This window comes from Podarcis filfolensis, assembly GCF_964270895.1.
Source record: "Podarcis filfolensis genome assembly, chromosome: 2".
Taxonomy (NCBI): domain Eukaryota; kingdom Metazoa; phylum Chordata; class Lepidosauria; order Squamata; family Lacertidae; genus Podarcis; species Podarcis filfolensis.
In genome coordinates, this window is record NC_139605.1 from 86,771,939 (window position 1) to 86,796,571 (window position 24,633).

Below are 24,633 nucleotides of genomic sequence, written 5' to 3' on the forward strand. Positions count from 1 at the left end.
CAGGGCCAGTGCAGCCATTAGGTGGGTTGAGGCTACCACCTCAGGCAGCAGAAGCCCCTGAGGCAGCACCCCTGGTGGTGCCCTGCCTGTACACGCCACCTCTGGCTCCGCTGTTGGGTGAGTTCTTGGCAATTTCACCAGAGATCTCACCTGAAATTGCTGAGATATCGCCTGATATCGGCGTTCCTTCTATGCCAGCGGTGGAGGCAGAAGGGTGGGTGGTGCAGGCAGCAGGATCAGGTGCAGGTCTGTCTTAAGTATATGCAGCACTGGGGTGCAAAGATCTGCCACGCGCGCCCTCCCCCCAGGTTGCCCAGTCCCAGGCGCGCAGGAGGGCAGAGCCGGCCAGCCGCCTCAGTGTCTCGCTGGCTCAGTCGCCCCCGAACTCTCGGCTCAGAGCCCCCTGCACAGAAGAGCCCGCTGTGGTGCTCCGACCGACAGACAGGCTCTTCCCCGGACTCAACTTTCAGGCCCCGGACTCTCGGTCTGGCTCCCCTGAGAGCCCGCCGAGCGGGTGCCCCACACCCTTAGCGCCTATGGGTAAGACGGCCCTGATCAGGTGTTGCGTGCTGGTGGCAGCCATCGCTGCTGCAGCAGGGCAAGGCAGTACTTCCTCTTTCACCTCAAGTGGCAAAGCAGGACGTGCCACCCCTGATCTGTGGTCTTGACTAGGCCTCTCTGAGTTGTGGAGCTGTGGTGAGGTGAGGTGAACATAGCATGGAATAGAATTGGCGAGGAAGGCTCCTTAGAGAGTGCAAACCATTAATTTGAGTACCACTTCCTATGGAAGCCTCTGTAGTTGCTCCCTTGGAAAAGCAACTCCATGCACATTTTGTAACTTGGGTCGTGGCTCCTCACTCTTCATGTGAAACCTAGTGGCTCTCATTGCACCTAAACTGCACTTCTTTAAGAGCATGAAATACGCTAAATAAAATGTAAAAGTATATTTAAACATTAATTACAAATATGTCCAGAGAGACAAGCTTCTAGTTGCTGCAGCTAAGGTACCTAAGTATATTTTGAGAGTTGGGGAACTAGTGTCAGAATTAATTGGGAAAATAGAAACCATTGACATTGTAGTAAGCAAAATGAAAGCTTTATTATCTGGGCTTAGAAACAGTATGTAGACTTTGGATTTATCGTGCAGAAACAGAAGAAATTCAATTTTTAGGGACAGAGCTCAGAGAATAAATCTTTAATATAATTAATGCATCAGCAACACATTTGGATAATCAGACTTTATAATATTATTGAAGAACTTGGTCATATTTCATCATTGTATACAGTAATTGTCATAGTGGGGGGAAATTAACCATCCTTATTTATTCATTAATTTTCTATCCTGTGCTGTCCCAGTAAATAATAAATTTTTGAACATTCTAGCATAACTCAAGTTGAGTGAATGATCCTCAATTTTTTTTCTGAAAAAGAAAAAGCTTTATTGATAGTTTGCAGAAATAGAAATAGATGAGATGGTAAAGGCGACAATGGCAAAATGGGTAATAGATATTGGTTACAACATAGAATTGTCCGTATTGGAAAAATTATGGGGGGAAACCATAAATTTCTCTGCCTGTTATCTTATTAAGGAAAACCTACAAAAGATGATGTACTGTTGGTACTTGACACCCAGCAAATTAGTGAAAATGTATAAAAACGGATCTAATTTATGCTCAAGTGCCACGAGGTGGAGGAAACCCTGATCCATATGTGGTGGTCATGTAAATATGCTAGAGAGTATTGGGAAATGGTCCACACAGAATTAAAAAAATATTCTAAAACCCACATTTCCCAAAAGACCAGAGGCCTTTCTGTTAGGGATAATAGGGATAACATTCCAAAAAAGGCACTCAATATTTTTCTGTACACAGCTGCTGCAGCTAGAATAGTATATGCCAAAAAGTGGAAAGAGGAAGAAATAACCACAAAGGAAATTTGGTAGAACAAATTGATAGAATACAAAGAATTAGTAACCATGACCGCAAAACTAAGGATGATTTAAAGACAAGAGAAGAGTGGAAGTGTTTTGGAGATTATTTTAGAGGATACAATATACAATTTAACCTACAAGTAGGAGTTAACATATGAGCAGTAGATAGCATCAAAAGAGGAAGACTCGAAGTGGTAATGGGTGAAATATCAGGATATGCAACAGATCAAGATTTCCCTAGAATACCACAGAGAGATGGATTGGGAAGTCTTAGGAAAAGAGATAAGTGATGGATACTGTACGATGTGTGCATAAAAGCTGTTAAAATTTCATAAATAAAAGTTTGAAAAAGAAGAAGAAGCTTTCGGTGATAAACCCATATACCAAAGAAAAGAAATAGGTTTTTTCCCAATATTTTTTTTTACATATCTGTTCCTTGATTTTGTATGTGTGTGTGCGAACAATCTTCAGTTTCGTTTATTGATGCAGCAGGTAGAAAAATCTGAGGAAAGTGAGATGCTGGAGAAATAGAAGGCTGTGTTATATAAAGGCTGTGTCACCATTTTGCAGGAACAATGTCTTTGGTAGACGGCCAGATTTCACACCTGTGACAAATGCCTGAAAATGTTAGTATTCTTCAGCACTTGAGAACTCTTTATTTCCAACATCGCATCTTAGGAGCACTGCCTCTTTAATAATCTAGTCAAATACAGTAAAACAGCTATAATCACTAACATTACTAGCTTTGACTCTTTTAGCCACAAGAACTGAAACAGTGTGAGTTGGTTGTTTAACAATGTTGCTGCAAATCACTGCTTTTAAAAAGCATTTCATTCATCATTCTGAAAAAGAAAATGTTTCACAAGAGCTTTTCTCAGTCCATCTCCCTTCCCCCAGTTCCTAGTTTTTCTCTATTATATTGGGCCTCTGGATAAAAAAACGTGTGTTCAAAACAAAACAGATTCCTCATTATTCCACACCTCCTGAATTTCACATCTCTAGGCATCTTACAATAAACTGTCACACAGAGCAATGCAGCGCATTTAAATTTTATATTTAGTTATAGCTTGACCTGTTGGTTTAGCTTAAGTGTATTTGGGTTGGGATCACTAGTCATAATGGTGCAGAAAGATGATGCTGTGCACACTTCATCATGTGGTTTGTTCATCAGCGATTTGTCACTTTTACATTTTCTACCTGGGGGTTTTTCACATGCATATTTTACCGCTTTTTGTTGCAAAGCCTTGAGTAACTAATACCAGGAAAAGTATTATTATTATTATTATTATTATTATTATTATTATTATTATTATTACCTTTTCTCTTCCCCAAGGCAGAAACTGTACAGGCATGATATGTGCATGTATGTATTGAAGGGATGAGGGGAGATGTAACCCTAGAAATCAGCAATTTCTTATACAATTGGTCACAATGCCATTTCTATTTCTTAAAGCAAATTAACACCTGTTTTCCCTTAACCTTCTGGGCAGGTACTATCTGAGTTCTGTACAACTGTGCTTGGTATCAGTTGCTGCACTCCCACATTTCAGAGAAACCACTGCTGATATTTCATCTCTCTGGATATGAGTTGTTGGGCGCCTTTTCCCTTTCCTCCTTCAATGGCAGAATGCACACACAAAGTGCTAATGCTTCCACGGTTTAATCAAACAGTTGTGTACTCTGCACTGCTGCGAAACCCCTGATGACTCACTGTTGCCATCCTCACATTATGCAGACATTCCAAACAAGCATAAAATAAAAGCCGTAACGCAAGACAGCAAAATAGGAAATGGGATGCTAAGTAAAATAGAGCACAAAAAATATTATACTTGCTAATTGCCTAGCTACAATGCTGGTTTATATTTTTAAACCTCTTCGACTAATAATTTGCACTTGAATCAACACAATTTCTGCACCACTAAGGGTGATGATTTTTTAAAAATGTGAATGTTCAGTTGAGGGAATTATCTTTTCCTTTTCCTTTTGGTAGGAGAGCTGGGGTGGGGTGTGTGTCTCTCTCTGTGTGTGGACTAGATAGCTACAAACTAGTTACCTTGTACAACATCCAGGCCAGTATCCTTGGAAAGAGCTGCACTTAAGAAAACTATGCATGGAGACCATACTTTTTATAATGAAAATGCTTGCACACAAGCAATTTTGCAATAGTATTTTATAAGGACTACAAGCTTAATTGGTCTCTTACTATGTAGATGAATTCAACTTTGGGGTCAATTTGCAATTTATGTTACTGTCCTTATGCAGCCTTTCTCAACCTTGGGGCCCCACAGGTTCTTGAACTACAGCTCCCATCATCCCTGACCACAGGCCATGCTGGCTAGGAATGATGGGAGTTGTAGTCCAACAACACCTGGGAACCCAAGGTTGAGAAAGGCTGGTCCTATGTGTGACTGGTGTGTCCTGCTACGTGGATTGCATTGCGTTCCTGTTTCGACTGATCTTTGAACTCCAGTAAAAGCTGTGTTTTATGCAAAACCTTCTTTATGTGAGTAGAAAGCTAGCAAGTACAATTATGACACATGATGAATTGATTGATGACTCATCCACCACAAATATGCTGTAGTTTGGGAAGGAAATGAACACATCTGATCCGGAGGATTTTGTGAATCATCCCTTAGGCCATAAGCTGCTTTGGAACCCTGTGAAAGGGATTCCGTTAGGTGACTGGGACAGCCTGTAATGATGTTGTGTGATTGACAGGTGAGCTGCTCCACCCACCTGCCAGAGTTGGTGTTACGGGAGCCAGAAAAGATTCCCCAACCCTGTGTTAGGGAACTTCCAGGTGGATCTTGTCTTTCAGTGCCATATTTGCTTTAACCTTGATTCAGTGTCAGTGATGTTTTGGCTCGATTAGAAGGAACTTTGGTGCTGAAGATATCAAATCTCATGTTTATCACTTTAGATATGGAAGAGGCCTTAGCTTAGTGATAGTGTCACTGCATACTTGTTTCTTCCCTGGCATTTTTAAATAAAAGGATTTTGGGCCCCGGAGGGCTGTTTCCAATCACGAGTACTATGTACTGGAGAGATTCATTGCTTTATTTATTTTACTGCTTTATAAAAATGCATTTATGCCAAGGTGTGCACTATTGCAGCATAGTACAGAAGTAATAGAATTATTGGTATAAAGCATCTCTTAATTAAATGTAAAGAAAAAGATGTGTGTAAAGAAAAAGATGTGTGTTATGTTCAACCCTCGAGGGAAGTAAGAGGGTCACAAAACAATATTGCTGTAGGTAGTAGGGTAGCCTTGCTAGTAAACATCACTTAAAGAAAAAAAAGTTAAAATACTATGGGTATTATAAGGAAGAGGAGCAGAGGTGGAGGAGCCACCGGCCATGGAAGCTGAGCCTGTCACGTGTGATGGTGCCGAGTGGTTGTGCCACGTCGGAGGAGACAGGAACGTGGTGGCAACTTAGCTCCTCCCTCTCCTGCAGTGGAGGGGAAGCAGTCCCCAGTCCACGGTGGTGGCAGCAGGAAAAGGAGGAGCCACCAGTCATGGAAGCCAAGTTGCCATGTGATGCCCAGAGACCCTGCATGCAACGGTGTCACGCCTGATGTCTGGGCATTGCATGACGTTGTGATGTTGTGCACGCACGACCGGCCCATCCACCCCCATCTCATTCCCAAGTCAACGCTTCTGCAAGGAATTGATAATCTAGGATGGAAAACACATTATCCCACTTGCAAGAGTGCAAAGAAGCAGTGATATCCCTGTAACTAATGCAGAGCTTTGAGAAGAAGCACCTGAATCCTGTGTCGCAACTGAGTGAGAACTCCCCAATTACTGTGAACACATACATGCAATTATCAATTGCAAAGCGTTCTGATTTTTTTAAAAAAGAATTACTACAGCATAAAACCAGTGGTACACAAATGAGAATGTTGTAATGGTATCACAAGGCAGCCTGCAGTGCAGTACCCTAAGCTGGCTTGGGCAGGCTTCACAAATCAGCCATTAGCACAAATCCTTTAGTGAGGAAAGAGGAATGTGTAGAAAACAGAATAATCACAAAGGGCTATACAAAGAAAATTGGTAGGAGAGGGCAAAGAGGAGTTTAGCAGGTGTAGTGACAATCTGCCCCAGATGCCTGGTTTGTAGTTTCAGGTGTTGCTGCTGATCGCTTACCCCCACCCCAGCCCTGATGTCACATGTTTCCTTACCTTTGAAACCCTATTCTCGTGGGGTCTAGATGAGGTTTGACCCATTAATGCATTCTTATTTTTTAACTTCTCCATGCTGCCTCCCTGTGCAATGTGTCCCACAGTGTGAGTTAATGTAGTTTTTGAGAATTGGCTTGAAAATTAGCTTGATGTGCTGCTTGCAGTGCCCCTTCTCACGTATTGCATGCTTGACCTGCATAGAGCCAGCATACAGAAGCTGTAGGCATTAGAGAAATCATTTTTCTACCTGCAGTCATAAAAAGAACACAGCACTGCATTGCTTGCAGCCCAGCAATTGACTTTGCCTTGTCTGTGGTTCTGCCTCTAAGCAGAGCTAATTCAAAGTTACAGCACCACCTACCGTTGGAGATTATCATTTGAAAGTGGCTGCTGTGATTCCTTGTTTAAATCTTGCTTGTTGCCCAAATCTCCCCATGCATCGTGAAAACCTGAAGGATGCAAAACCTAAAAGAGAACCTTCCTTCCTTCCTTCCTTCCTTCCTTCCTTCCTTCCTTCCTTCCTTCCTTTCTTTCATGTTCATACTGTATATCTAAATAGAAAAGTAAGACTCTGCAATCCATTTGTTGAATGGATGCAATTCAATGTAGGGAGGAAATGCATTCCAAAAAAAAGGAGTCCAGGAGAAAAGAAATATGACTTCCAATGAACTTTGTGTGTACATCTCTTTTATACTGACTAGCAGCAGTGTACACTGAAAAAACAGTCTTTCTGTTAACCTCCAACATGTATTAAACCGTGATTGTAGTTACTTGTGGTGAAGGAAAGATAGATACTCCGCATGTGGTCAGTCTGCTCTTTACTCTGCATATTCCATGGGTTGTAAAACAAAATTCAAGGCCTTGGCTCTGATGAATAGTGACTCAAATTAATGATCTGCTGCTGTGAGCCAAATGTAATGTTAACTGTTAAAGCCCTGTACAGCCAAGGGCCTGGGGATACTTGAGGAATCTCCTTTTCTGGACCTGCCCATACATTGAGATCTTTAGAGGAGGCTCTCCTGGTTGTGTGCTACAGCCTCCCGAAGTTCACAGTGTGGCATTCTGAAGAAACTTCTCCATAGTGGGGCCTAAATTATAGAATTCCCCTCACCTCTGAAATAAAGGAGGAAGCTCTTATGAATTTTCAGTGCCTGCTAATGTCTTATCTGTTCACTTGGGCAATTGATGGATATTAGTACTGATCTTGAGGTCATAAGTTACGGTCTCCTGGTTTTATTGCTGGAATTTCTTATTGTGTTTTTAATATGCTGATAGTATCACAGCCCTCTCTTAGATTTCTTTTAGTAATGAATAATGGATAATAAATATTTTAAATGAAATAAATACAAATTAAGCCTCTTCTGATAATAAGGTTGCTGAGTATCATAAAGGCACACCGAAATGGGACTTTCAGCTTTTCTGACTATCACAGACTGGGTGCTCCAGTTGTACACACCTGATAGGTATGAAACCACAGTGGTGTGTTGCTGTGGAGTGGCTTCCTCCAGTAAGTGTGAGGATTGCCTGAGGGGAAAGCCTCCAGCTGAGCACGCTCTTAAGTGATGCCATCTGAAAGGATTGCCCTTAAGTTGGGGAGCATTATATAAAGCAGCACAGAACAGGAGTTAACCATCTCTTATCTGATAAGGGTGTACATTTATTTGGTCCACTTTGGGGGCGGGGGGGGGGGGAGGGACAGACAGGAAATCTTTCTTGTATATATTGGTGATTCTGACTGCACTCACATCAATGTTGTTTTTGAACAGAGACTACTTGGGAGCGGCCAAGCAGTGTGCCTGGGACACCAAAGAGCCCTGTGACACAGAAGAACTCCTTGCCTACAGGTAGGGGGCAAATTAGGCGGCGTGCATTAGATTTCCTGATATAAACACACATACACTCTTCACGGTTTGTACCGAAGTGGCTAATACCTGTGACATCTCCATTGATTGGTATTTAAAGTGGTGCTTGGAGGGTAGTTCATGGTCAAGCTATGGCACATGAAGGACATGTTTTTTTTCTATAACTGCAGATTTTAGCAACAAGAAAGGCGAGGGGATGCTTCTAGATCAGTCATTAATCTCTTTCTACCGTGCAATTCTGGTTTTGTTTTTACAAATGGTGTCACAGCATCATCCTATCCTTTCTGAGTAAGAGAATGGTAATACACCCAAAGTCCTCTACAAAATGTGGTGGGGGGGGAGCCTGATAAGCTAAAATTGATGAATTACAGGTCGGTGGTTCGAATCCCTGCAACGGGGTGAGCTCCCGTTGCTCAGTCCCTGCTCCTGCCAACCCAGCAGTTCGAAAGCATGCCAGTGCAAGTAGATAAATAGGTACCGCTCCAGCGGGAAGGTAAACAGCGTTTCCGTGCGCTGCTCTGGTTTCGCCAGAAGCGGCTTAGTCATGCTGGCCACATGACCCGGAAAAACTGTCTGCGGAAGCAGACAAATGCCAGCTCCCTCAGCCTTTAAGGTGAGGTGAACACTGCAACCCCAGACTCGTTCGCGACTGGACTTAATTGTCAGGGGTCCCTTTACCTTTACCTTTACAGTAATATGAATGTAACTAGAGGATGCTGTCCCCACCTGCTCTGCCTGCTAGCCCTTGGTCAACCCCCTTTACTAAGCCTCTTTCCCTGTCCCCACATTTCACCCAGTCCTTTGCTCAGCTTGCCCCAAACACGCACCCCGTTCTGTCACAGCTTGTTAAATATTTAATGGAGAGGTGGGTGCTTTAGAGAGCCATTGCCAAACCGCTCTCTGAAGTGCCTCCTACCCTCCTTTAAATGTCACTCCAGATATTGGGGGGGGGGGTAAAGTTTATTTCTATTTTATTTTATAATGTATATAAAACAGAACAGTTATAACAACAGACAAAAAGTAAACGATGAAAAACGAAACTATAAAATAGGCACATAGAGTGAGTGGTTGTACATGAGCTAAAATAACAAAGTCCCAAGTAAAGACTATCAACTTTTATCAGATCATAAAAGTACAGTTCCAGATTTCCCAGGCTTGTGACGAGGGCTGCCTTGAAAATGACGGTTCTGCTGTATATGTCATAAAGGAATGCCAAATCATATAAAAAGTGTCTGGAGGTTCTAGTCCTTGTCAAAATCTCAAATTATGTCTTATTTTCTACATTACTGTACACCTATATTCCAGAGTGAGCAGTAGCAAGCGCCCAGTGTAAGATTTTGGGCTCTTCTCCATTGAGTTGCATTTACTATATGTGCTGCCAAGACCAAATCTTTTGGCAACATATTTATGTTGGTATCATAAAAAATACTCAGTAACATTAATTTTGGACAACATACAATTGTTTCCTTAATAATATTCATCATTTCTGTCAGAATTAAATTCCAAAAATCTTGCACCAACTGACAATTCCCACCATAAATGATAATACATACCAAGTTCATTGCAGCCCCTCCAACAATAAGATGATATAGAAGAAAACATTTTTTGAGTTTTGCAGAGGAGTACGATACTACTTTTTAAGAGGCAATGTTAAGAGGTTTCCATAAGCAAACTGCAAACAGATTTTAAGGGGCGCAATTCCCATATATATTTTTCCAGTCCTTGGGAAGAATTTGTGTGCCAGCATCTAGTTCCCATATCTTTTAAAGGGGTTCCATATATCCGTAAGCTATATTATGCAATATAGAATACAGTTTAGAAATTCATCCTTTCCCCTCTCTACCCATTGTTCTTAATAAATTTTCAAGTTGTGTTAAGGTTCTCAGAGCTTTTGTTTTTACATGTCCTTTTATAATACTCCAGAGATGTATAATGGCAGGGAAGAAGGCTCAGATAATGGTTTGCCAAGCCATCCTTCTTCTACTCACCTTTAAACATTGCTCCTTCCTCATCTGCTCGCCTGACTCGCCACCACCCATGCTGCTTGTTCATTCGCCTGCCTGTTGTTCTGTCATCATGCTGTAGTTGGTGTGACCTCCTGTTGGCGGCTATGCAAACTACAGCGTGATGACAGTTTTACTTTCCAAAATATAGAGACATACTGAATTTTATTGCATAAATTTCTTGAGATAATCAGATATTTCATTTAAAGTGGAGTTGCCTGACCTTCCTGCAGAGTTTACGGAGGCTTGTGTTTTTACATAAATAGTTTATCTATCTCAATAATGTCTTTGCAACTGATGTGTTCTTGTTGCTAAAATTGCTGCCTCCTTGCATGTATTTCTGCATAGATCGATGGATCAATATATTATGTATTTCTGCAGAGTGTGTTTCATGTAGATTTGCTGTATTTGTGGTTACATTTTGAATTATACATTTACACTTGGTCATGTATGCCAGGTAAATTACTTAATTTTGATGAAGAGCCTCAGAGATGGTAAACCCAATCCCCCCCCCCATCTTTTTGAATTACGCCAGCTTCTCCTGTATCTTTTCTTTACAGTGAATGGGTATCACATACCAGGAACTTTGGTACCCCAACTAGAACCAAGCCACATGAGTCTCCGCAAAGTCAGCAGTGACCCCCAGGTAAGCACAGAAAGTATTCCTGGATGTAGATGAAGGCTTTTATTTTCTATGATTGTTTAGAAATAGTGCTTGTGGATACTTCCAGTGGGATGAAGGACTGAAAGCAGTCTTCGTTCGCTTAGATGTGCAGCAGTGATAGTACAGTCTTTTAGTCCAAATTGTGCTGTGAACCTCAAAGTCCTTGTATTCCTGAACACGCTCTCTCCCTCTCCCCTCCCCCTCCCCCTTCTATTTTTATCACTGGAAGCTCTTATTGATCTTTCTCAACTTTAGCCATCTGTGATCATTTTGTAGTATGGAGTTTTTCGGGCTAGGTACCCAACATGCTTTCTTTTTTGTCAACACTGAATTGGAATTCGTTGCACTTCTTATAGCTGTTTAAGTGAGCATCCTCTTGCTATTGTACCATGAGACACTATAATCAAGATGATTTTTATTATCCATGCATTCTTTCCTAAATCTTGGAAGATTGCAGCTATATTTCATAGCAATGCATTCCACGCTGTCTCAGAGTCTCCTTTACCCACTACAGTACTGGAGAAAAAATTTACCAACTTGTTAGAAGTTTTTTTTTTGTAGGTTTTTTCCCCCCAGAAATATGTAAGTTAAATCTTAGGTCATAAACATTCTAGAGCTTTATTTTTTCCACTCAATTCAGATATGCTGAATGTCTGTATAGCTCTACCCCTCTTGCCATTATTACTATATTATTGAAGTCTGCATTAAAGCCTGTTATGTAATTTGGGCTGCTTCCACACTGGTCACTTATTGTGGAACAACCATGCTTTGTTCACTCACTGTTTATGGGATGTCTGCATAACATAGTGATCAAACGTCCTCCTCCCAAGTTTTCTCTATTCAGCTTCCATTTTTGTGGGGTTGTTTTTTTTAAAGAACTCAGAAAAATCTGGGTTTTTATTTGTTTGGGGTTTTTTATCACAATGTAAGCACTGTGCAACATACCCCATGTAGGTGATCCATCACACAGCTGTTCTGGCTTATACAGGCCAGTTACGGCCTTCATAGATTTTGTTCTAGCAATTTCCTTCTCTATAGTCTGTCTCATCTCTCTCGGAATCAGCTCTATCACTTTAACTGTTCCCTTCTCAAATAGCATTGCTTTGGTATTCCTTTCCTCTCTCCACAACCCTGCACATCCCCACTTGCAGTACATCCCACACAATGGTCCCGATGAAAATTGCTACACACAAGATTTGGGGTTGGGGAAGGAGTGGCTTCCCACTCGGCTGTAGAATGTTATTTGGATTCCAGACATTGCTGTCCCACCTACAGCGTAAAGCAGAACAGCACTGCTTGCATACTGCTTAATTGTCACCATCTGTAAGCACTCTTGGTTACTGATGCTTTTCCGCTGTCTAAGAAAATCTAGGGATTTACCTTAGCAAACAGCATTTGTAAAGTACAAGCTACTGTTCATTGTAGCTTCCAACAACTAATTAACATTATTTGGGGTCCTCTGAAAATCTAAGGCATGACAGCTGGACATAGCTGAATTATGAAGGGCTAGCATGTTTGAGTGAATGCAGTGTTGAACCTGAGATCCAAAACTCTGTTAAATCATTCATGTGTGTTTAAATAAATCTGGTCATTTAAAGCCATGAGCTCGCAAACGGGCTTTGGCAAGTTGCTGTTTCAAGCCTCAGTTTCTGTTCTGTAAAACAGTTTATAATAGTCATAGTATAGCTGTGAGGCAAAGCATACTGCTACCCATAGAATATTGCTTTCTCCCAGTTCTCTGTGCTTTAAGGATTCACGTAGGCCAATTTTGCAAATGATGCTAAAATTGATTTTTGCATTTCTCCTCCCCACCCCCACCCCTCACTGATTTTTTTGCATTTCCTGTATCTGTACATTCAAGTTTGAAAAGCCACATTAAGTCTGGGTTGTTGTTTTTTAAAAAAACAAAAACCAGCTTTCTTCACTCTTATTCTACACTAATGATGATTAAAAAATGTTCCTGGGCAGGGACTCACACATTTCTGTTCATCGCTTGATGACTGTAATATCAAGTACTTTCTTGTATTGTGCAAACAGCCATCGCAGATCAAACGGCACTTTCATATCTGCTGACATCATTTCAGCGCAATATGTTCCAGCTGTGTTTGCAGCTCATAACATTTATTTTGTTTTTATCCCACCCATCCTCCTGAGATTTGAATAAAAATGAGCACGTGCACAGCAACTCTGTGCAGAGGGGCTGGGAAGACAAGATAGTGACTTGCTCAAGACAACCCAGGGAGGAATAAAGCTGAGCAGAGATTAGAACCTGCACCTTCCCTGTATAAACCCAATACTGGAGCCACTGCCATGAAGTCATTGAACTAGCCATTCCGTGGGAAAGGGCCATAGCACAACAGTAGGGCATCTGCTCTGCATGCAGATGGCCCCAGGTTCAAGCCCCAGCATCTCCTGGTAGGGTTGGGGGAAAGACCCCCTACCAGAATCCTGGACAGCAGCTGCTGGTTAGTGAAGACAGTAGTGAGCTAGAATCTAGATGACCTAGAGGTGTGACTCTCTAGAGGTGTGAGAGCCAGTGTGGTGTAGTGGTTAAGAGCTGTAGACTCGTAATCTGGGGAACCGGGTTCGCATCTCCGCTCCTCCACATGCAGCTGCTGGGTCACCTTGGGCTAGTCACACTTCTCTGAAGTCTCTCAGCCTCACTCATCTCACAGAGTGTTTGTTGTGGGGGAGGAAGGGTAAGGAGAATGTTAGCCGCTTTGAGACTCCTTCGGTAGTGATAAAGCAGAATATCAAATCCAAACTCTTCTTCCTGTTCTCCTCTATAAGGCAGCTTCCTATGTTCCTATGGGTGAGGTGTTCGTGCATGTGTGAGAGTAGTTCACCAAAAAAACTCTTAAGGGCTGACTAAAAAGTGTTGCAAAATGTCAGAGAAGAAAGTGTGCATTGATAAGACAATTATTTGTTACGTGACCATGGTTCGGAAAATGTTTCTGCTTTCAGTTCACTGAGCTCTGCTTGAGTCAAGCAGGTCATATGTGAGAGCATGGAAAACTTGGCTTTAAAAGCTCTGAGGACCTTGTAGACTCTGTGGGTGCTTTTTCCCTCTTCTTCTTCCCTGCTCATTCCCCTCACTTCCTCCCCTTAATGATGCCACCAGGAAAGAGGCGAAGAATAAAACTAGATTTTGCATCGTGTCTTCACTGTCTCTAAAATAAGCATATGGCTGGAGTGGGCACACCAAGAGAGTGATATTCTGAAATCTTCTCTTCCTCTCTTGCTCTCCCTGAGGCTGAGAAGCCAGTTCTAAATTGTTGGCAAAGTTGTTCTCCTTTGCCCGTGTGAGTAGTTTGTGTCAGTAGTGTCTTTATGAAGAGAGGCTGAGGTAGTTGAGGAAGTAATTCACCTCTGCCTTTCCTAAGCGAGAGTATACAACACATCTCCTGTAGCGTTGCATATCTCACTTTGGAAACTCTTGGACCTTGATCTGTAGGTGATTCTTGCATGAATCCACCTTGACCTGTGCTGCTGCTTCTTTGTAGTACTCTGGATGGTGATCTGTTTTGGATACTGGATCAAGAGTATCTTTGTAGGTTTAAGATCCTACTGATCTTTTCTAGTCTTACTTGAGGGCATGGCTGGTGGGTCCAGGGAACAGCTACTCTCTGACCTAATGGCTTTGCAGGTTCATAATTGGCTGCTTCAGCAGTTGTTGGGCAATAGGCCCGTAAATGAATCAGCAGCTTACAACACAGGTGAGTGCTCTTGTATTGGTTGTAGAGTGATCAGTGGGGAACCTACTGGGCCCCCTGGAAAGCATGGAGCTGAGTGAGGCCAAGAATGCAGGAAAGTTGAAAGAATTTAAGGTGTGCCAGTGTTAACCAAGAAAACTTGAGTGTTTGGAAGCTCAAGGACTTGAGATTTGCTACTGTGTCTAGCAGTTTATTATGAAAGTGCATTGTAGAGGGGAACTCCATAACATATTTTCCCCCCCTTAAAGATCAGGGGAGTTACAAGCAGCATCATTTATTTTGGAGAGGGGATGGTGATTTAGAGTTCTTCATTACACGGTTCTTCTTACCGCAGGTGCTAGCGTCAGCTCTCCTTTTGTGGCTGGACCAATGCCAATCTGCTGTTTGGGGCATACTTTTTTCTGCTATGCGTGGGCAACTAATGCTAACAAAGAGGGATATTTAAAAATTTATTTACTTGCCTTGTCAGCATGAGATTAGAACATCTGAGGGAAATGGACTCATTTTCAGATTCTGGATCAGCAAGAAGCTTCCTTTGAGGGGTATTGAAGGATTCCGTTTCACATATGTGAGGATATTTTAAAGAACAATAGCAGCTGTCTGGGGGGGGGACATAAAGAGAAAGGCAAGAAGGCTTGTGTTCAAATTGCACCATAGCACATACAGTGGTACCTTGGGTTAAGTACTTAATTCGTTCCGGAGGTCCGTTCTTAACCTGAAACTGTTCTTAACCTGAAGCACCACTTTAGCCAATGGGGCCTCCTGCTGCCGCTGTGCCGCCAGAGCACTATTTCTGTTCTTATCCTGAAGCAAAGTTCTTTACCTGAAACACTATTTCTGGGTTAGCAGCGTCTGTAACCTGAAGCGCATGTATCCTGAAGCGTATGTAACCCGAGGTACCACTGTATAGACTGGTTTCTGGGAGAGATGTCATAGCTGGTAGAAAATGGTGCCTAAAGAAATTGTGGCATTTCTAGATCTCTGGAGTTTTGCACATAAAAATTAAGGAGACATGCGGGGGGAACTGTTCTCTATCAGAGAGTGTTAAGGCAGTCCTCTTCGTAGAATAAAGTTGTTGTGCTATGTTTGTCCTTGAGGTACTTTTTTGTTACTCTGTGTAAAACTGGGCAATGTGGCATAAATATTTCTTTGTGAGAGATAACCCTGGTAAGGACTACAAAGGACAAAACCCCCATAAATAAAAGCAATAAGGTTACAATGAATGGTGAAGCAGGACATGTTCCATCATGTTGTTAACTGTTGCACGGTAGCCTCACACAGAATGGCATGCCAAACAAACACTTTAAAATAGGTGGCTGCTGACTCCATGTGCACTATACTTCTGTTTTGGGTCATTCCATTCGCTGTCAGTCTGATGCAGGTGGGTTTTTTGTTGTGTTGTTTTGATGCTTTTGCTAATTTGCAGATGGAGGCAGAAGGAAGCCTTGGGGATGCCTGCAGTGTGTTAGCAACAACACTGCAGAGACTTCCTCCTCACCTTGCTTCTCGAGTCCCGGCTTTTAAAGCTGGAGTGAGGGGGGGGGCAGTGGGGCAAGCGGATGAGATGTGTGTGCAGTTGCGATATGAACCTAACAGCAAAGGAAGCCTTTGTGTACAGCAGCTGAACTGCGTGCGAAACGTAAATCAGAGCTTCGAATAACTCTTTTAGGCACAGTAGCTAAAGAGCCCTGCTTCAGAGTTGGCACGCAGTGGAAGAGTTAATTCCAAAGCTAGGCACTGATTGGAAGGGGAGGTGTCGCCGTGTTTCGGATGAATTATCTGGCTGTACAGAGCTCGTGTGCTGCTTCGTGAGCACAGTGCAGGAGTCTCCCATGCAAGAGTTGAACTGTGACACCTCTGGGGCATGGAAAGAGGCTAAGCCAGAAAGCAGGGCAGAAAGGGAATCTCCTCCAATTTGGCTTGCACAAAGCACTGAGCACCCCTGCTTCCCACACACGCACACACAAGCACACACATACACCTTCCAGTAACTCAGAATACATACCATGTCGGATGTGGAGTGCAGTTTTGACGATGCCTCTTGCCTCTCTCCTCAGAGTCCTGGGTCCCCCTCACCTACTCGAAAGCAGAACAAGGAGACCACGTTCACGGTAAGTAGAATCCCACCGTGATGATCACCAGTCCAGTTGCTATGGTGATCTAGTCACCAGAGCAAGTAGCATTGCAGGGCAGGAGAGCTGTCAGTCCGTCTGTGTATGTGTTGGTGTGTTGAATCCGTGTGAAAGGGTCTGCCTCATGTTTTCCAGATGTAAACACGGTGCCTGCTTTCCACAGCAGTAGCTGCATTGAAGCCATTTTTAAAAGGCTGGAGCTAGCAGAGAGCCTGTTAAAGAGAGACAGGAAAGAAATGTCAGAAAGCAAAAGGGGAGGGTGGGGGCACTTCTTTCTGCTGTGATTTTTAAATTATAGTTGCAGCAGTGTTTCCTTTTGTTCAAAGTTGCTTCTGGGTAGATCAAGCAATTAATAGCCAATGAAGTCATCTTAAGAATGGAGTGTTCCTGTGGGCAGCACACACAATGATAAAAAGTTGACAGTCAGGGTCCCCCCCCCCCCAGGCTGGCTTCCTTTGCAGCTTTGATGGATGACTGAAGGGGCTAAAGATCCATAGAAAGAAGAAGAATATTTTTTGAAAAGATGCCCCGTTAAGTTGTCGTAGTATGCACTTTGGCTGAGGTCGCGAACATGCTAGATATTTCTCAGTAGGAGAGGATGAGATGTAAGCCTTTGAATCCTGGCAAACCTCTTTTGACTCCTTAAGTCCAGAAACTTATCCATTATTGCTCAGAAACCTGGCCCAGTCATCCGGGCTCCATGGTTAACAAAATATTTGATTTGATTGCAATGATTTAAGAGAGAGAGGGGTGGGGTGGGGGACATTTCCCTGTGGAAGTGTGAGGTTCGCTCTTTTGCTAGCTACAGCAGTGGAAAGGAATTTGTTGAAACAACATGACACATCTCAGTGTGAATTAGAGCACCGGGAGTGGTGGTGGAGAGAACATTAGGGGGACTAGAATATGAGGTGGTGATTAGTGTCAGTGCTGTTTTCTTTGTGACAGGATTGATGTTTGGTGCTGCCACTCAGTTTTCCCAGGTTTGAAATTTAGTTCGAATGTTTCATCAGTGTTTCCTTTGCCTCCTTCACCCCCCTTTCACGGTTTGGGTTCTCTAAAACGAGAGAGAAAACACAAGCAAAAACTGCTTATTTGGTATGGGTGTTGGACTTGGGGGGGGGCGTTCGGATTTTGCACTTTATGGAGTGGACTGCAAGAAATAATGCACTCTCTTAATGGCTTACACTTATTCGGAGTTGAAAGGGACGTAAAGCAGCAACCTCAGATCTTGTGAGGGGTGTCTGGGGCTGTTTCCACACTTTTCGCTCCGTACTTCACCCCATCAACATGAAACAAAACAAAACCCAGAACTTAAAGGGGCCCCAGGGGGGTGTTACTGTAGAACAACTGGCTGTGTGAAGAAGACCTAGCTGTGGGGATAACCCCATTCAGTCAGAGGCAGTTGAAGAAACGGAAGCAGTGTGTTTTATCACTACTGCTCAGCTGCCATACATGTAGTAACAAAATTGAAGGCTGAAAGGGGTGATTACCTTAATCCTAAGGCACAATTACATTGCAGCTGGAGTTAGGGATGATTCAATCCATTGTGGTGCCCTGGTTAGGCACCCCTGGGTTAAAGTGTTGTGACTTGGGAGACCAGGGTTCAAATCCCCACTAAGCCATGAAATTCACTGGACAGTGTTGGGCCACCCACCAATTCTCAGCCTGACCAAACTCATGGGGTTGTTGTGAGCACCTTGGAGGAAAGGCAGGATAAAATAAAAAATACTGCTCTTTGTGAATGGCTTTGTCAAGAATCATTACTGTGTTTTTTTGAAGCTCTTTGAGGCTACAGTAATATTTGGAATCAGCCTCATAAGTGGGTCGTCTGTATCATGGTTCTGAGTATCTGCATTAATATTGTACCTCCTGGGGGGGGGGGGTTGCTGGTGGGTCAGCAACAGTGGTGCAGGTGTTTTTCTATATGGCCCATCTCATCCAAGTGGCAAATGGATTCAAATGCTGCATCTGCCATGCAGTGTCCTGACCACAGTGAAATTATTTTTTGGCAGAACCATGCCACTGAGCTTGACCAGGAGAGGCAGCAAAGAACACATACATGCACGTACCGCACCACAGGTTCTCTCCCACTCTTTTCCTCAAGCCCAGCACTTGATTTTTGAGAAGGGATTTCTATTGGGTGTCACAAAGAGTTCGCTTAGAATCATAGCATTGTAGAGTTGGAAAGGGACCCCAGGGGTCATCTAGTCCAAACCCCTGCAATGCAGGAAAATGCAGGCAACTCATATGGGAATCGAACCCCCAACCCCATCACCATGCTCTAGCCAACTGAGTCAACTGGAGTTGCATCTTTCTTCTGAGGAATATGTTATGAAGTGCCCTTTTCAGCTGACTGAATTCACACATAATGCCAAACTTCAAGGACTGCTTGGTTCACTTCCCGCCTCCTCCTCCTCTGTCTGCCCCCTTCGCATCACAACCTAAGACTTCTGTCTGTAGTTTAGAGGCCAACCAAAGTAGGTCTCGATGTTGGAAATGCCAAATTATGGTTTGTGCTTCCAGTAAAGCGGGATTACCAGATTTGCAGGACAGCACAATCAGTCATTTGACTTTTCTGACACCGAGGCAAACTGTTGTTTGTCAATAAACCACAGTCAAAAGTCCTTCGCGGCACATAGGAGTAGTCATAAGCTTGAGGGGCTCATTCCTGTTGCACCAAACTGTGGTTTAGCTGTATGTGTGAACACAGCCATTTTTCTCATGGGTAGTATACAGAAGTTACTAACTTTCTGAGGATAGTGGGTGAGAGAGGAGAAATGTTGATTGTGTTTCACAACTAAGTAATTTTTCTCAAAATTGGGTTCCCAGCTGTTGTTGGACTACAACTCCCATCATCCCTAGCTAGCAGGGCCAGTGGGATGATGGGAGCTGTAGTCCAACAATAGCTGGTGACTCAAGTTTGAGAGACACTGATCTAAAAAGATAGGCATGTAAGACCATTAAGTCTGAGGTCTAAAAATTACCTAGCTTCTTCCTGTGACACAAATGCTCCTTTATATGGTGATCCTTGTTCTTCTTCCAGTTTTCTCTGCTGTAGCACACAGGACTTAAAGATCTGTCTCACATATACACTCCCAGTGTGGCATTTTCTCCTACAGCAGTTTGGATGAGAAATTGTGCTCTTAAAACTTGGTCACATCCAGTGGAAATACTCTGCTAAGAAGTTTTATCAGAAATTTGAAACATCTGGAAATGTCTCCAAACCATGTTGTAAGCAAGTGATAATCCACCATGCAGCGACACCCTTCAGGTGCCAACAAGTGCTAAAATATATATTTAAAAACCCTCTCTGCTGAAAATGAAGCAACTTGACCTTTCTGGCAATTGACAACCTCATGAGAGGCTTAGAGTTACATATGTTGGATGTGGTTCTTTGCATTCCAGTGTCTCATAACTTCTGTGATCCCATCCTACGACTTGAATGAAACACTCTTTCTTTTGTGTTGCCATTCCAGTTTTCATGAATGTTCATTTCCCTCCCTGCCAAAAAATAAAATAAAAATTCTGCTTGTTGACATTTAATAAGAGCAACTCCAGTGCACTCTCTTGTTAGCATTACCAGCAAGGGCACTTCTTTTTCTGTGGTGTTCCTATTCAGGTTATGACCAATTTCTGGCCACATTTGGATGATCATATCTCTACCTAAGGAAGCCAAGTTATGAGCAAGCCTCTTGCTCACACACCCAGCACCTTTGTTCCTTTTCAGTGAGCCACAATATAAACCAGGAAGTCTCTAAACTTAGTTTTTGGTTTTTATTCATTCTGGGAAACTCTGGTTACCAGCAGTATAACAAGCCAGGGTATTCAACTATGAATTGAAGTTTGTTTAATATCCTGGCTTGTTCCAAGGTTTTCCTGGTTCAGACTTAACAGGAAACTGTAGTTAGTTAGAAGCTTCCTCATTTAATTATAGCTTGTACCAGAGGGAGGGGCAAGAAAGGAGGAAAAGGCTCATTCATATCTTGGTTTATTGAACCGATATACGATTGTCTGAACCATTTCAGTCTTCATATTACAGAATCACCTTTGACTGCTGGACACCTTGACTTCTTTGTGCATGAGTTCTTTCTGGCTATCGGGTCAACCCAATTTATATGTATTTTGTAGTGTTTCAAGCTATACCCTGGAAAAGTGAAACAAATCCAAATGCATTGTCAGCACAGCTACAACAGAAAAGATATACAGTGGTACCTCTGCTTACGAACTTAATTCGTTCCGGAGGTCCCTTCTTAACCTGAAACCATTCTTAACCTGAGGTACCACTTTAGCTAATGGGGCCTCCTGCTGCTGCCACGCCGCTAGCGCACAATTTCTGTTCTCATTCTGAGGTAAAGTTCTTAACCCGAGGTACTTCTTCTGGGTTAGCGGAGTATGTAACCTGAAGTGTTTGTAACTCAAGGTGTTTGTAACCTGAGGTACCACTGTACCTTTGACTGTCCCAGTTGTCTGTTGGGCAGTGCCTGTTGCAAGTTCACACATGCCCCTAATCTGGATAGCTTTGTCTGGGCAATTGAGCCAATTAACACAAGTAGGTGACATGGGGTTGTTCACAGCGTCCCCACTCACAGTGTCCCCTTCCCTGCCTTACCATGTCCTTGGCCTTACTGTTTTGGTTGGGAATGGCATGAATAAGGCTTCCATCTGTGTTCACTTGAACACGTGGCACAGTTCAGGCGAACACATGCAAATAGCCCCCTTTATACCTTCTTCACTCTGCATGGGACAGTTGGAAACGGTGAAGCTGTGGCCAGTGCATGGGGTGATTATTGGGACTGGGATGGCATGTGCAGCCCCCTGCCTTCTGCTTGTATTAATATTTCTTGCATGGGTGTATTTAAAAAGTTTGTTTTTTTAATTTTTTTAAAAAATGTTTTTCTTATATATATGGAAGTAGGTTTGCTCATCCACCCAAGCTGTTGTGTGGTTCTATAGAAAGGAGACAAGTCTAACCTCTCCTCCACATTTCTGAGAACATTTAGTTAAAAACACATTTTTCTTTGAACTGTGTGTTCTTTCCCCATCCATCTCCAACACTAGAGCAAGCATCTTTGTTTCAAAAAGAGAGAAGCAGGCTCTTCCTCTCCCCTGGCAGGAAAACGGTGACATTTGAACAAGGCTTCCCCTCTTTTTCTTCTTCAATGAGTGAGGTTATCAAGGTACCCCACAACAGGACTGGGTTTAGTGCCACCATAGCAATAAGGAGATAGGCCCCTGTACATCCTTGATTTTGTCCTGGTGTTATTAGGAGAATCATACACACATGTCCCAAGTCCCCTTACAGGGCCAAGAGATTCATAGCTTAAAATAATTGTACGCAATAACTTGATCATCCTTTCCCTCCCAATTTTTGTGAGCGCTTGCAGATTATATTTTAAATGTCCCCTACAGCTTCTTGATAGTGCTTTCTGTTCGTCAAGTACACTGTCAACAACACAGTAAGGGCATTTAAGGAGGTCTTTTTGGTCTCTCTCTAACTAGGAAGCTTCATCAAAGCTCAAGCCCACTAATCTCTCTAAACCGTTGAGAACTTTGCATTTTGGCATGCACTATAGTATCTATTTCTTGTCCCAAGATGAAGCAGTTGGGTGGATTATAAATTTAAATAAATGCTTTCTGTCAGGCTTCATGAATTAGTGAATTATGGATCCAGAGAGGAATAATTTCCAGTTGCGCTTTTTAAAAAATATGCATTGAAGTACAACATCTGAATATTAGTCTAATGATTTTATTATTAATCTGGTTTTCTCTCCATTGTGTCCATTAGCTTCACTGGGTCTTTCTGTGTACTTCTGGCACAGGCTGTTGTGTAAAATTTGGTTTTCCATTTGTAAGATCCCTTAGGCAGCTTTAACTCATTTAATGACATCCGGTCCAAATTAGAAATGGTTTTACCTAGAGCTGCTACTAGATTTCACCAGAAGGGCAAACATGGAGGTTCCTGTTTGGGTGAAACATTTGAGGAATTTCCACAAAGGCAAACATTTTTAGTGAAGTGGTTGCCTTCTGAATTTCATCACTAAAGTGAAATTGCAAGGCAAACATGAAGGTTCCTGTTTAAGAAGGAACATCCAAACAATTTTGAGGGTAGCAAGATTTAAACTGCAATCCTAGCCCCACTTCCCTGACCATAAACCCCATTGGATTCAATGCATGCTTGGACTTGGGCTTAGAAGTAAGTCCAGGTAGACATAGCTAGGATTGCTCTTTTAGTTTAACAATAAGTACTGCACATTCTTAGTTTTATCCTCCCTCTTCATTTAAATAAAAGAAGGAGGCATGCAGGGTTTGATGATCAGAGATCCTGTTTTGCTTAGAGTCTGCTTTCTAGATATTGCAGCGACTTTCAACCACACAAAATCTCTTACATCTGCGTTCTATGACATCTCCTGGTTAAAGCGAGCATTACATTCAGCAAGAACCTAAGCCAGCTGCGTTGCATTTATGCAGCTTTTGTTTACATGCATCCATATTCCTGAACTGCTTTGCACGTCCAACGTATTCCTCTTTCCTTTTTGTCAGATAAACTGTGTGACGTTCCCCCACCCTGACGCAATGCCAGAGCAGCAGTTGCTGAAACCTTCTGAATGGAGCTACTGCGATTATTTCTGGGTAAGTGAGCAGCCACCCATATGCTCTTTACTGCAGCAACTGGGATTCATACAGTACGTAGCATATTGCTAAAATCTCTGTTAGCAAACATGTTAAAATCCAAGCTTGGAAGGAGGTGCATAAGATGTTGGAGAAGTTGTTTCCCCACCTCCACAACCTAATTGCATTGCAGCCATATTACGCAAGACCGGGTGACTACAATGGCCTCCTATGTTGAGTCATATTCTGGGGCTTGTAACCCCGGAAGCCAGCATCATACAAATCTGGGCAGCATGTATGTGCTCAAGCACCATCTTCCTGATTTGCTGTCATCCCATCTGGTCCTCTACAAATGCATCGTGTTAAAGTGTAGCCCAGGCATAGGCAAACTTGGCCCTCCAGATGTTTTGGGACTACAACTCCCATCATCCCTAGCAAATAGGACCAGTGGTCAGGGATGATGGGAATTGTAGTCTCAAAACTTCTGGAGGTCTGAGTTTGCCTATGCCTGGTGTAGCCATTATTCCCCTTTCTTATCTTAGACCTTTCCAGAAGGGGTCTGGTGTCCCCAGGATGCTGGGATGAGCTCTCTTAATAAGCTGATTGTTGATTGGTTGGCCTGGAGAGCTGGATAGTAATAAGGTAGTTAATAAATTATCTGAGTATGGACTTTAGTTTTGGATTACAGCATACACATCCTTTAACTTTTGTAAAAAATTGGAGTAGATAAGTTTTACAGAAATAAGAGAATTCCCTGCAACTTCAAACGTAATGATAACTTTAGAGGAGAGTAGTATAAGGAACAAGATGGCCAAACTACTTACGCTGGAAAAAACTCACGAGTAATCATCACCCAAGAACCCACAGCCCAATTGGACTGGAGCCCTGTTCTGTAATAAGTGCTTAGCATAATTCAGCTACAACATGATTTGCTTCATTCAGACACAGATGGTTGAAAGGGGAAGGGGAGTTTGCAAATATTATATAAGGGTAGGATGTAGTTTTCCTACACCCAGAATATTTGTGGTTGAGGGGCAGATGTTTTTTTTTTTTTTTTTTTTTTTGTAAACAATAAAATTAGATGATTTAGACTCCCTTGATAAAAAAAATAATGTGGTTGTCTTCACAGAGAATGAGGGCAGAGTGGAGTTCAATTGAGTTCCATGCATCCGAGGAACCATTTTGTTTTCTCTTTCACATTTCATGTGATATTTCCAAGTGCATGCAAAACGTTAGATGTACAGCATCAGAATTCTCTTGCACAACTAGAGGTTGCCAGAAATGCAAATCTTGCAGCACCCACTGTGCAATATTGCCTTGTAGGGATAAAGAAGCAGTAGGGAAACAACAAATAAGCGGGGGAGGGAGAGAGTGGATAGAAAAGAGGTAGGAACTGTCCAGGGAGCAAGGCTTGTGTGGTAGGCCAGGAGGTATTCTGAGTAAGAGTCTGGGGAAGAGAAGCCTATATGCCAGTTTGCAAAAAAATATGTGTCTTGTTCTGACCTTGGTCATTTGTCCCTGCCACAAGCATGGGTTGT

At 42.7% G+C, this 24,633-nt stretch overlaps 1 protein-coding gene and 1 long non-coding RNA gene across 6 annotated transcripts in view; one reads left to right on the plus strand and one right to left on the minus strand.

Annotated features, from left to right (window-relative positions):
- The window catches only part of GAS7 (growth arrest specific 7), a 139,530-nt gene that overhangs the window by 92,903 nt on the left and 21,994 nt on the right, over nucleotides 1-24,633 (plus strand). For all 5 annotated transcript variants that reach the window (XR_014544297.1, XM_083597926.1, XM_083597927.1 and 2 more), the window contains exons 3-6: nucleotides 7,879-7,956; nucleotides 10,538-10,623; nucleotides 16,412-16,465; nucleotides 23,027-23,116. Coding sequence is in view for 4 of the 5 variants with exons in the window: in XM_083597926.1 (XP_083454052.1) it covers nucleotides 7,879-7,956; nucleotides 10,538-10,623; nucleotides 16,412-16,465; nucleotides 23,027-23,116 (308 nt within the window). In the remaining variant the exon portion in view is untranslated. The remainder of the gene's footprint in view (nucleotides 1-7,878; nucleotides 7,957-10,537; nucleotides 10,624-16,411; nucleotides 16,466-23,026; nucleotides 23,117-24,633) is intronic.
- On the minus strand, nucleotides 12,548-16,466 carry LOC310755359. Its single transcript, XR_014544331.1, has 2 exons — nucleotides 16,360-16,466; nucleotides 12,548-14,954 (listed from the first exon to the last, which is right to left on the minus strand). It is a non-coding gene; the product is annotated as an uncharacterized lncRNA (long non-coding RNA).